Source organism: Mesoplodon bidens (genome assembly GCF_964165515.1).
Source record: "Mesoplodon bidens genome assembly, chromosome: X".
Lineage (NCBI taxonomy): Eukaryota > Metazoa > Chordata > Mammalia > Artiodactyla > Ziphiidae > Mesoplodon > Mesoplodon bidens.
Window position 1 is genome coordinate 90,189,398 of NC_138163.1, and position 12,907 is coordinate 90,202,304.

General features: G+C 44.0%; 1 protein-coding gene and 1 pseudogene across 2 annotated transcripts in view; one reads left to right on the forward strand and one right to left on the reverse strand.

Moving 5' to 3' along the window:
* Nucleotides 1-8,138, reverse strand: part of LOC308609406 (Y-box-binding protein 3-like) — a 55,822-nt pseudogene extending 47,684 nt beyond the window's left edge. The window contains exon 1 of the transcript in view: nucleotides 7,979-8,138. The product of the transcript in view is annotated as a Y-box-binding protein 3-like (transcript). The remainder of the gene's footprint in view (nucleotides 1-7,978) is intronic.
* A 2,675-nt stretch (nucleotides 8,139-10,813) lies between these two features.
* Nucleotides 10,814-12,322, forward strand: LOC308609046 (germ cell-less protein-like 1; the record flags this gene model as incomplete). The annotated part of the gene is given in 2 exon segments (XM_081222526.1): nucleotides 10,814-11,605; nucleotides 11,609-12,322. Coding segments are annotated over 2 exon segments (1,506 nt in total).
* Between the last annotated feature and the right edge of the window lie 585 nt (nucleotides 12,323-12,907).

Consider the following 12,907-nt stretch of genomic DNA (forward strand, 5'->3'; position numbering starts at 1 on the left):
CCACTGAAGGAAAAAATCTGACATTCCCAATCAGACCCTGCTGATAAAAGAAACAAATGCTGCTCCTTTAAACACACTTAAAGGAAGATTTCTTTTTGAAGGCACTTCTGATTTGTCAGTTTCCCTTTCAGCATTAATCCCAACCTCCGGACTTTGGAATTTGGACACTGATCTCCTGCTGAGGTCATTACAATCCTATCAGCAAGTCCTACTCAATCAGGAGTAGTCTCCAATATTGGGGCCATCCTGCCCCTGATAGTCAAATTTGCTCATGGTGTTCAGTTTGTTCATGAGAGTCAGCCTGCTTTGTGAAACTGGTTAACTCTGCTAAATACATTGTTTACCTTGAGGAACACAAACTTGGTTTCTCTTGTTGGGATAAGTGATACTTATACTCTGGATACAGTCTGTGCCACACTGGGGTACTATTTCTTACATAACATCTTACATAACACCCATATGGCATACGCTAACTTATCTTCTTAGAGACGTTCAGATATGTAAAACTGAACATTCCAGCAGATCTTGTTCCCCTGGGGTGGCTGAGTGGGGGTGGGGGATTATCCAGTAACAGTCAAAATAATTTCTTTTAAAAAACTCCCAGGAAGAGTAACTGACTCCCTATTCATATATGCTTTGTGACCAGCTATCCTCACATTAGGGAAAATAATAACTAGAAAGGATGGCCCCAAACTTGTCATTGATTCTGAAAAAGTCATGTGGCTCTCAGAAGTGAACGCAGCTAGATTCTTTGCCTGTTTTTTATAATCTAGGCCCTTGACTTCAAGACTAGCTTCAAGGACTAATAATCATTGTGTTTTGTATGATTACTTTTTTTTGCAGTTGGCCAGTGCATCCTGTCCAGAGTCTTAAATGCTATTGCACAGGCAATGTCATATCAGAGCATTCAACAATGCATTCTACAATGAAAGGAGCAGGAGAGATCAACCCATCTCCAACTAAAGACTACATTCTCTAAATAAATTCCTCACCAGCAAAATCAGAGCAATCGTTGAAGACTGGATAACTTGGATTAAGGTCTTGTGGCCAAAGGCGGGTAATAACAGTATCTCTTAACATGCAGGCTGGGACAGGTGATTCTCCCATTAGGAATTAAAAAATCTCACAGAGTGCCAACTTCAGATGAGATCATGAGATCTCTTCACTCTGAGATCATGATAAAGTGAGACAAAAAAGGCCGCTTCATCATTTTTTTTCTAAGCACAGACAAAAGCAAGATCACTGTACAAATCACCATATGTCCCTCTCCTAGCTAATATGAGTGACAGCTAGTTGGGGGTTTTGGGTTTTTTTTCTGCTTTGTTTGTTTTTTTGTTTTCACCAATTGCAGCTTTAACCTCACTCTAATCTATTCTCTCTATACAACAGATTTATGAAGATACTCAGTCATAGGAATACCTGTCTTCCTGAATTTATTCAATCCAGATCAAAACTCTGCTTCCTTCAAACCTCACCCAAATCACCTAAAACAAGTACGAATGTATTAATATCCCTTTTCCATCACCCTCTTACTTATATGGCCCACAGTTTCTCATTGTGTGTGTTCTCCTTCACTGCTAGGAAAAGTAAACCCAGCTTGTTCAACTACAAATGCGTTCCTGGTGTTCGTTAGCTGGGAGGCATTGACATATTTTGTCATGTTAAACTTGATGACAAAGCAAAACGAAGAATCAGATGTGTTTACTACAATAACCCCACATGCTAATATTTCTAACATAATTTTCAGTTCACAAAGACATTTATTTTGTAACCTTTCAACTGGCAATTACAAGGCCTTGAGACTGAGAAGCGGGCTGGCATACTGGTGGAGATATTAACAAGATGAACAGTAAAAAAAATCAAACATAAAATATATTGAAAATAGATTTTCATGATAGTGGAATGGGAGAAGGAAGGAAAAGGTTGAGTTTTGGACAATGAGTTTGAGATGATGGTCTGACTACCAGGTCACATGCTCTATGGGCCACAGTAGATAAGACCCAAATTCTTCCAATTCCAGAGCACAGGGCTTCAGAACACACCATCCCTATGGCTGGCTACCAACCTTCCTCAAGCCCAGGCCCCAGCCTCCATAACATCTCAACAAGCACAGTGAGACAGACAAGATCCTGATGAGACCCTGCAAATCCAAATGTGACCATTTTGTATTTCCATTTTTCTAACCCTCCCCACCCCCACAATCATCATCAAACCACTTCGAGATTATCCAGGCCACCTATGTATTCAGAAGGAGAAAGAAATGTAAAATTTACTTGGGGCAACTGATTATAGAACAGCACTATCTAACAGAGCTCTCTGCACTGATAGAAATATTCCATATCTTTGCTGCACACAGTGCAGTAGCCACAGTTTACACGCAGCCATTGAGCACTTCACATGTTGCTAGAGAGACTGAGAAACTGAGCTTTCAATTGTAGTTAATTGTAATCAATTTAAATTGTCACATATGACTCGGGGCTACCATTTTGGAGAATGTAGCTCTTACAGGAAGTCTCCTCACCTGCTGGTGGACCATACTCAGCCACTTGCCTTCATTCAAAACATGCTCTTCGTAACTGCTTGGAAATTTTTAATTCACTTAGAGTCACCGTTCTTCACAAAATTCCATGTGCTTCAAACATGCTAATCAAAACAGTTGCTTGTAGATTCCTATTTTTACCATCATTTTGTATTATTTTTATTTTTTAAAAAAATACTTGACAGGTATCACCAATGCAATGAATTGTGTTTATGTGATGAATACTTTTCAGAGACTTAAGGATCTTTTGGGTATTCAAATATTAGCATGAATTTGCACAGGTTGTTTTTTTTTAATTTATTTATTTTTGCTGTGTTGGGTCTTCGTTTCTGTGCGAGGGCTTCCCCCAGTTGTGGCAAGCGGGGACCACTCTTCATCACGGTGCACGGGCCTCTCACTATCGCGGCCTCCCCCGCTATGGAGCACAAGCTCCAGATGCGCAGGCTCAGTAGTTGTGGCTCACGGGCCCAGCCCCTCCGCGGCATGTGGGATCTTCCCAGACCAGGGCTCGAACCCGTGTCCCCTGCACTGGCAGGCAGACTCTCAACCACCGTGCCACCAGGGAAGCCCTGCACAGGTTGTTTTTATCCCATCCACTGCATCATATTACCCTGCTAGTCTTTAAAGCAAGTTTGATAGTTGAATTTTGCTACAATGAGGAGTGAAACTATTCTTTGTTGTCTAATCTCAGAATCATAACAGTCGATGTGGAAAATGTGTTCACATACTAAATCAAACTTTCCCTTGCACCATTAGAACAAATCTTTCCCAAAGACTGTTCATATATCAATTGGCTATTTGTTGCCTGAATAAATGAGGTAAATTTCAGTTCTCTGGCCTACTACAGAAAACGCCACCTATCTTTAGAACATCATGAAGAGACAAATTTGATTCCTGAAACTCAAACACTTGAGTAAGGATAACTTTCAGCCAACGTCTTGGTTATTATCTCCTTACCACCATCAATGTCTTTCTATTTATTTATTCAAATGAGAAAGGAAGCTACAGTTAGATTAAAATTGGTTGCCTGGACCATAAGTTTGGTTTGTTCCTTTGTAGATTGCAGCACTTTTGAAATTTCCACATTGCGGGGCAGACCGTTGCCTATAGGTCTGGATTCAAAGAAGAGGTCTGTGCATGGGCTATGAATTTGAGAGTCTATGACATTTAGATGGTAACAGGAGTCAAGCAAGTAAACCTTGGAACTTGAGGCAGGTGATACACCCCTTTCAAGAGACTTATCCTGAATAAAGGGAAGGGCATCAAGGCCCAGGTAGCTGAGTGGACAAGGAAGGGTGGAACCTTATGTGGGCTCATAAAATATGAATGTCTTAGGAGTCATGTTACTAGCTAAACAGGTGATGACATTGAAAACTTGGACCTTGTTTCAATCCACTTATTTCAATGTGCTTTTTACTCACCCGAATTCAAAATTTTATGTTTAATCCCATGGTTTGTGCTGTGTACTTATATAAAATAGGTGCATTTTGCTATTTTAACTCTCATCAGGCAGCTTCATTGTCCAAATTCTTTCATTTAGACTTGGCAAACACTTTCCTGTAGACCCTGTGGCTAGACACTCCCTCTTGTTTTTCTTTTCCTCTTAAAGAAGATGGTCGTCTTTTTCTAGCACATGATGGATCTTTCATTAAAATTCCAATGCCATCTTTGTGCTGTTTCTATGTAGACCCTTTCCACAGTAGCATACTTTACACTTGTGTGCTGTCTGTGTCCATCCCACCTACATCCCTGGGACACCGCTTTCTCCTTCATAAGCCATTGTCTCTTATGTCTTTGAACATAAATGCTAACCTTCATCTTCTTACAGCATCTGTCTCCGGGACGCCACTAGAAGGAAACATAAGAGAAGAGGGTTTGTGTACTGAATTGTAATAACCTTTCATCACTGTCTCCTTAAGAGAGGCAGAGACAGAGACAGACTATCAAAAGATGTAACAGAGCCAGAGGCAGAAACAACCAGAAACAGGACAGCCTGACAGAAAAACAGAGACAGCTGGTTGGGCAGGCTGTGAATGTCCAACAGATGGACAGAGCCAGATATTACACCTCCTCCCCAAAAAGAGACAGTTAGAAAGGGATACACAGAAAGGGGCAGACACAGACAGATAGAAATAGATAGATACAGAAAGAGGGAGACAGAAAGAGACAGACCCAGAAAGGGACAGACAGACACATGTACAAACTAAGAGAGAGAGCGATGGTTACAGACAGAGAGAGGGAGATAGGCAGAGGCTGATAGACACTGATTGGAAGACAGAGACAGACAGACTGAGAGACAAATGCAGAGACAGAGAAAGACAAAGAGAAAGAGAGCGACACATTGAAACGGAAATGTAGAGATAGTGATGGAGAGAGACAAAGACAGAGACAGAGACAGATTGTGACAGAGACCGACCGAGACAGAAAGGGAAAGACAGAGACAGACAGATGGAGAAAGAGACACATGGACACAGACAGATACAGAAACAAATGGATATAGAAACACCAGAGAGATACAGAGACAGAGACAGAAAGATAGAGACCAAGACAGACACAGTCAGACAGGAACAGATTCTCAGAAACAGAGGGAAACAGAAAGATAAGGATGGTAAGACAGAGACAGAGAGTGACAAAGATAGACAGACTGAGACAGAGACAGAGGTAGACAAAGACAGACGTAGATAGAGATAGAAAGAAATGCAGACAGAGACAACAGAGATAGAGATAGGGAATGGCAGGGAGACAGAGACATACATACAGAGAGGGAAAGACAGAGACAGGGATAAATCCTCATCATTGTCAAGGACTGCACTGTATCCCATAGGGGTACACCACCTTTGGTGTGGTGTTTAGTTTGCTGTTATTTAGTGTGATTGTTTCCTGTAGCCTTACCATGACTATACATCTGGTTCTGCCTCCCCATCTCCTCACGCCTTGACTAAGAGGCTACAAAAATAAGTGAGGGTCAATGTGGGAGAAGTTTTCTTCCTCATCATTAGCAGTCAAAAAGAAAGAAAAAAAATTGAAGTCAAAAAATAGGGACTGATGGGGGCTTCCCTGCTGGCGCAGTGGTTGAGAGTCCGCCTGCCAATGCAGGGAACACGGGTTCATGCCCCAGTCCGGGAAGGTCCCACATGCCGTGGAGCGGCTGGGCCCATGAGCCATGGCCGCTGAGCCTGTGTGTCCGGAGCCTGTGCTCTGCAACGGGAGAGGCCACAACAGTGAGAGGTCCGCGTACCGCAAAAAAAAAAAAAAAAAAAAAAAAATAGGGACAGAAATTGGATAAATTGCCCAAACTGGCAAATGGCAACAGTCACTGATTGTGAGATTTTAAATGTTTATTAAATGAGTGTATTTCAGCTGTCACTGTGGGTACATTATTGAACATCTTTCTATTGTAAACAGCAAAAAGCAATTTAAGAATTTAAAGTTAGTTGGGGAGGAAAATAAAAGCAGATCTCTCAGTCAATGTGCATTTCCAGATAAGCAGTCTCTGAATTCCCCAAGTGAGGATACCTCTCTTTAGATGAAATGGCATCCTGGCATTCAGCTCAAGAAAAAGCAATTGGAAATTGCTTAGAGATTTTATATAACAGCAGTGAAATCATTACATAAAAAATAAATAATAATTTTTACCTTTCTACTGAATCAATAACTTACACTTTCCCCCAGTTTAGTTATTTAAAAAAATGTAATGAAGTTTATTGTTTGTAATTGGTCAGATATACAGAGTATAAGGGAACACTGGGAAGGGGGGCGGAATGAGAAATTAAGGGCAAACATCAAAGGATGCAACAGCAGCTTCCTGATTGAACTATTTCTTATAACTAACTCTTATGTAAATATTACTCTAATACTAGTATGTGGGTATGGGATAATGAACCTATAAAACTGCCTTAAATGGTAAAAGTGAATAAATGAATGAATGAATGAACAAAGAAAAATAAGAAAGTCAAAAGTAATTTGTTCACAGGATGACAAAGGACAAAATTTCATTGGGAAGAGAAATATAAGCAAATGGTAAGGAAAATTCTGGTTCAACTAAATAAAACATTAAATATGGAGATTATTATTTTTAATTTATTTGTTCATCTTGTATGAACTTTTCACACTCTTCCCAAGCATGTATTTATTATTTGTATGGATTCTTAAACAGAGCTTTCCATTCTTTGACCTCCTTTAACCACAAAAATCACTCAGTGAAATGCAAACAACTAGGGCATTTAAAAGGGAATGGGATGGGGCCAGTTTGCAAGTTAGCAGTAATCAGAAACCAACATATTCAAATCATGACTAGTGTGTTTCTCCTTTTGTGACAAAACAGTCTCTACCTCATCCTTCTGATTACTGGCTTGGACTGCTTTTCTTTTGATCTCATTTCCAGATGCCCAGTAATTCCCACCCTAATTCAAAGGCATTCTGTTCCAGAGGTTACCACTCCTATTCTTAAGTGGGAAAGAGTCATTCCTAATACAATTTGAACATCAAAGCTTTCTGAAGAGCAAAAGCCATCAACTTGCTTAAAGAGTACTTTCTCTGGTGCATAAATAATTCATGACTGTATGCCACAGAAAAACTATATTTAGTACAGGAATAATCTCATAGAATTCATCAGCTTCCTTCCACTCCACCCCCAATATAGGGTGTTATAAGATTTGAAATGTTTCTCTGGGGTTAAAATTCTAGGGAAGTTTAAGTCTAATTAACATCAAGATATGCTTAGGTTCATAAAAAGAAATGAAATTGGGTTATTTGTAGTGAGGTGGATGGACCTAGAGTCTGTCATACAGAGTGAAATAAGTCAGAAAGAGAAAAAAAAATGCCATATGCTAACACATATATATGGAATCTAAAAAAACAAAACAAAACAAAAAAGGTTCTGATGAACCTAGGGGAAGCACAGGAATAAAGACGCTGATGTAGAGAATGGACTTGAGGACATGGGGAGAGGGAAGGGTAAGCTGGGACAAAGTGAGAGAGTGGCATGGACATATATACACTACCAAATGTAAAACAGAGAGCAAGTGGGAAGCAGCCGCATAGCACAGGGAGATCAGCTTGGTGCCTAGAGGGGTGGGATAGGGAGGGTGGGAGGGAGACACAAGTGGTAAGGGAAGTGGGGATATATGTATACATAGAGCTGATTCACTTTGTTATACATCAGAAACCAACACAACATTGTAAAGCAATTATGCTCCAATAAATATGTTAAAAAAAAAAGATATGCTTAGATTGAAGAGCAACCAATAAAAAGAAGATCATCACTGTGGTCTGGAGGGTGTGTTCACATAGTGAGAGACAATGGAAAACAAGTAGCAGCTCTAAACACACCAACTGAAAGAGAAATGAAACTGTTACTTTAACATTCATTTAATCAAACTAAAGGAAACACATATATTAAGAGAGTTTCACTAAGAGTAGTAGAGTAGGTAGACTCACAGTTTCTCTCTAAAGTCAAGAGCTCTTTGTCTTCACAGAAGTGATGGGCGGGGCGGGGGGTGGTGTCGATGGATCCTAAACCAGGAGGACAGGTTGCCACATTAACAGCCCAAATGAGTTCTCGAGGTGTTTGGGCGGCTTCAAAATTTGTTCTCTTCATATGCTCATGTAAACAATCTCAAGTATTATGAGCTACAGTTCAACAAAGCCTCTGACAGAATTGGTTACGAGAGATGGGCAAGTCTGGTTGGTCCCACAGAAGGAGCTGGCATCTGGACCAACCTGGTCGATTCTGACCCCAGGAAAGAGCTGCTCAGTTCTCTGAGCATTTTTGCAGGGGCAAACGCCCTGGGAAACGCCCTGTCGGTGGCGGTACAGGAAGTTACAGGCCACATATATGGGGAAAACCACATCTTGCTTTTCCAGGTTCATTACCTCTAGCTCTTGATCTTCTCTCAGGGAAAGCATCCAGTATTCTGTGTCCTTCATGAAAACGGCTCTCCCATCCCTGTCCAAGGAGGACAGGCGCAGGCAGAACGCAACCTTTCTCTGCCCGAGTAGGCTGACTCTGAGGCTGCAGGACTTGTTCCGTGTGCTGCACCGGAAAATGATGTGCTGGTTGGCGTAGCACACCACCAGGTCCCAGCTGAAGTCGAAGCCTTCCCACCGCCAGCTGCACTGCTTGTCACTGTGGAGCTGGCCCCCGCAACGCATGCTGTTCCCCTGGGAGTCGGACACGTAGATGTCCACGGGCGAGAGCTTTCTGGTCTGCTCAGCCTGGAGGGGGCCAAGCCAATGCTCTTTGTACACTGGACACAACCAAGCAGCAGGGATCAGCGCATCCTGGTGGATGACGCATGCTGACATCAGGTCCCAGATTATGTAGGCAAGCCGCAGCTGCTGGAACACTGGCAGGAAGGCTCTGCCCTGCTCGGTCTCCAGGAAAGGGGTGCCCTCCGAATCCCTCCTGGACCTGGGAAACCACGAGTTGGTGTCAGGCAATAAGGCCCTGTGCAGGCCCCTCCATGTCGGCTGCAGCTGCAAGAACATCCACTTTTTCAGCATGGTGTACACGTTCAACTCCACCCCCATCACCAAGAGCTCTGAAGAGGCAATGACCTCTTTCATGAGATCCAGGCTGACTTCTTGCAATAGCTCCTCACTACACTGGGTCATCATGTTGTCCAGCAGCCACTGAAGACACATGGTCCTGATGGTCGGGAGTCCGTAGCTTTCAGCAGAGTAGTAGTAGCTGCACATGGTCTGGGCACTGACAGTCTGCTTCATGACCTCCACGCACTGCTGAATCAGCTCGTCCAGCTGCAGCATGCTGGCTGTGGCCAGGATGCCGATGACTTGACCAGATGGGATGAGCATGGAGTCTCGGTACAGGGAACCTAAAGCCTCGTGCAGTGCCTTGCGATCAATGTTCTCGTCAGGCATCTGCAACTCTATAGTATCCATGTTTGTCTCCTGTCAAGCACCACTGAACATGCAGCTTTTTTGTAGACCCTCTTATCAGTACCTCTGTAAAGCTATATAACAGAGAATACTTAAAAGGTAACATATGGTTATACTGCACTATTCAAATTATGTAAACATTCTCCTTAGGCAGGCAGGGTCAAATGACCTTAGAGGCTTGCCATTTTCAAGAGGATTTTGTTTGTTTCTATTTTCTTTTATACTGTACTTCCCTTGTCATTGAAAGATCCAGACCCTCTCTGCAACACATCATTTGTTTAGCATATTACACTTGTCAGTGCAGTATTTAATATTATTCACTTCCTCAAAAATGGAAAACATCCCATTCATTCCTCATTTTCTTTCACTGTAAGTTTGTTACTTGCTAAGCCTTGTGTCTGGTGCTGGTAATCCAAAGTCCTTGCCTCAAACATTCAAAACTCTAGTGGTGAAAAATCATACAATGAAATAACTGCAGACATATGGGGAGAAATGTTTGATCAAGGCCTGATGGGAGTACAGTTGAAGAAAGTTATATATCTGCCTTGGATGTGTGAGAAACGGTGGTCTTTGATCCAGAGCTCAAACCACGAGGAATGAGTAGTTGTTTGCAAGAAACAAGGAAAGTGCCAACAGAGAGCTCAAGATGTTCACACAGGTGGAGTGGGAACAAAAATAAAAACATTAAAAAAAGCTAAAATTATTTTGGGAACATAAGAGATTCCCACAAACTAAAGGTATGTGTGCCTATGGAAAATGGAGGCATGCGCTCTGAGAAGCTGATTGGACCCACATGTGCATGCACGTGCACATGGGCGTGCACACACACACAGAGTTCCAAATGATTCTATAAGTGGCAATGCTATTTTAAAACAAAAGTTAAAGACCAAAGCAAAGACTGGGACAAAATTGCCACTTTTATCACAAAAACATGGTTTCACAGGTCAAGTGATGAGATAGCCTAAGAAGTTAATTATATGGAAATTAAGGTGCCTAGATGACAGAGCTGGGACCAAGATGTAATTCTCCATAAAGGAATAATCACTAACTGTTTTAGATGGGGAAGAGCGAATTGTGTTCTTGGAATTAATGGGGAAAATTTGCACACAAAGGCCTCTGTTTCACCGTCATCCTATGAAGGGAGCCTGACAGCAATCATCCCAGGAGGGAAAGATAAACAGAGTGGAATCCCTGGTATGGAGTGCCCTTATCCGGCGGGGTGGGGCCTAGTGGGTGTGGCTTAGCGTGGCGTCCTTCCGAGAGACCATTAGAGCAAACGTCATCTGTACCCAGCAGCACTCTGGGCTGAGCTAGTGCCCGTGGCAACGGCGCCTGGAGAGGAAGCTTGTCCACTGCACCACTGAGGTATAGGCCATGGGAGCACGAAGCAGTCGGATGCCATGGCAGTGGGGGGGGGGGCGTGCCCCAGAGGAGCCAGGTGCCACTGGGGAGGAGGAGGTGGCTGAGGAGGCAGTAGTGGCAGAGAGAGAGGAAGGGAAGGAGAGTGAAGAGGCCAGACCCGCCACCAGTCAGGGGAGCCACAAGCGGGAGACAGGCCCAGGGGATCTGCTCACAAAAGAGCACCGCCAGAAACATGCTAAAGATTGTTCAGGGTCCGTTTATGAAGGACTCTTCCTGAGGCGAGAAGAGAGTGACGTGCGGATCCACACACTGGGGGAGGAGTGGAACTTGCATAGGGTCTACTTGTTCCAGTCAGGGTACTTTGCTAGCATGTTCAGTGGTGCTTGGCAGGAGACAAGCATGGATACTATAGAGTTGCAAATGCCTGATGAGAACATTGATCGCGAGGCACTGCACGAGGCTTCATGTTCCCTGTACCGAGGCTCCATGCTCATCCCACCCAGTCGAGTCGTCGCCATGTTGGCCACAGCCAGCATGCTGCAGCTGGACGAGGTGATTCAGCAGTGCATGGAGGTCATGAAGGAGACTGTCAGTGCCCAGACCGTGTGCAGCTACTACTACTCTGCTGAAAGCTACGGACTCCCGACCATCAGGACCATGTGTCTTCAGTGGCTGCTGGACAACATGATGACCCAGTGTAGTGAGGGGCTATTGCGAGAAGTCAGCCTGGATCTCATGAAAGAGGTCATTGCCTCTTCAGAGCTCTTGGTGATGGGGGTGGAGATGGACGTGTACACCATGCTATAAAAGTGGATGTTCTTGCAGCTGCAGCCGACATGGAGGGGCCTGCGCAGTGCCCTATTGCCTGACACCGACTCGTGGTTTGCCAGGTCCAGGAGGGATTCAGAGGGCACCCCTTTCCTGGAGACCGAGCAGGGCAGAGCCTTCCTGCCAGTGTTCCAGCAGCTGCGGCTTGCCTACATAATCTGGGACCTGATGTCAGCACGCGTCATCCATCAGGATGGACTGATCCCTGCTGCTTGGTTGTGTCCAGTTTACAAAGAGCATTGGCTTGGCCCCCTCCAGGCTGAGCAGACCAGAAAGCTCTGGCCCGTGGACATCTACGTGTCTGACCCCCAGGGGAACAGCATGCGTTGTGGGGGCCAGCTCCACAGTGACAAGCAGTGCAGCTGGCGGTGGGAAGGCTTCGACTTCAGCTGGGACCTGGTGGTGTGCTACGCCAACCAGCACATCATTTTCCGGTGCAGCACACGGAACAAGTCCCACAGCCTCAGGGTCACCTTACTCTGGCAGAGAAAGGTTGTGTTCCGCCTGCGCCTGTCCTCCCTGGACAGGGATGGGAGAGCCGTTTTCAGGAAGCGCACAGAATACCTGATGCTTTCCCTGAGAAAGAGTCAAGAGCTAGAGGTAATGAACCTGGAAAAGCAAGATGTGGTTTTTCTCATATATGTGGCCTGTAACTTCCTGTACCGCCACCGAGAGAGGCGTTGCCCACAGTGAGGACCCCTGCAAAAAAGCTCAGAGAACTGAGCAGCTCTTTCCTGGGGTCAGGGACGACCAGCTTCCTCCGGATGCCAGCTCCTTCTGTGGGACCAACCAGGCTTGCCCATCTCTCGTAACCAATTCTGTCAGAGGTTTTGTTGAACTGTAGCTCATAATACTTGAGATTGTTTACATGAGCATATGAAGAGGACAAATTTTGAAGCCGCCCAAACACCTCGAGAACTCATTTGGGCTGTTAATGTGGCAACCTGTCCTCCTGGTTTAGGATCCATCGACACCACCCCCCGCCCCGCCCATCACTTCTGTGAAGACAAAGAGCTCTTGACTTTAGAGAGAAACTGTGAGCCTACCTACTCTACTACTCTTAGTGAAACTTTCTTAATATATGTTTCCTTTAGTTTGATTAAATGAATGTTAAAGTAACAGTTTCATTTCTCTTTCAGTTGGTGTGTTTAGAGCTGCTACTTGGTTTCCATGGTCTCTTACTATGTGAGCACACCCCCAGACCACAGTGATGATCTTCTTTTTATTGGTTGCTCTTCAATCTAAGCATAACTTTTTTTAACATATTTATTGGAGCAT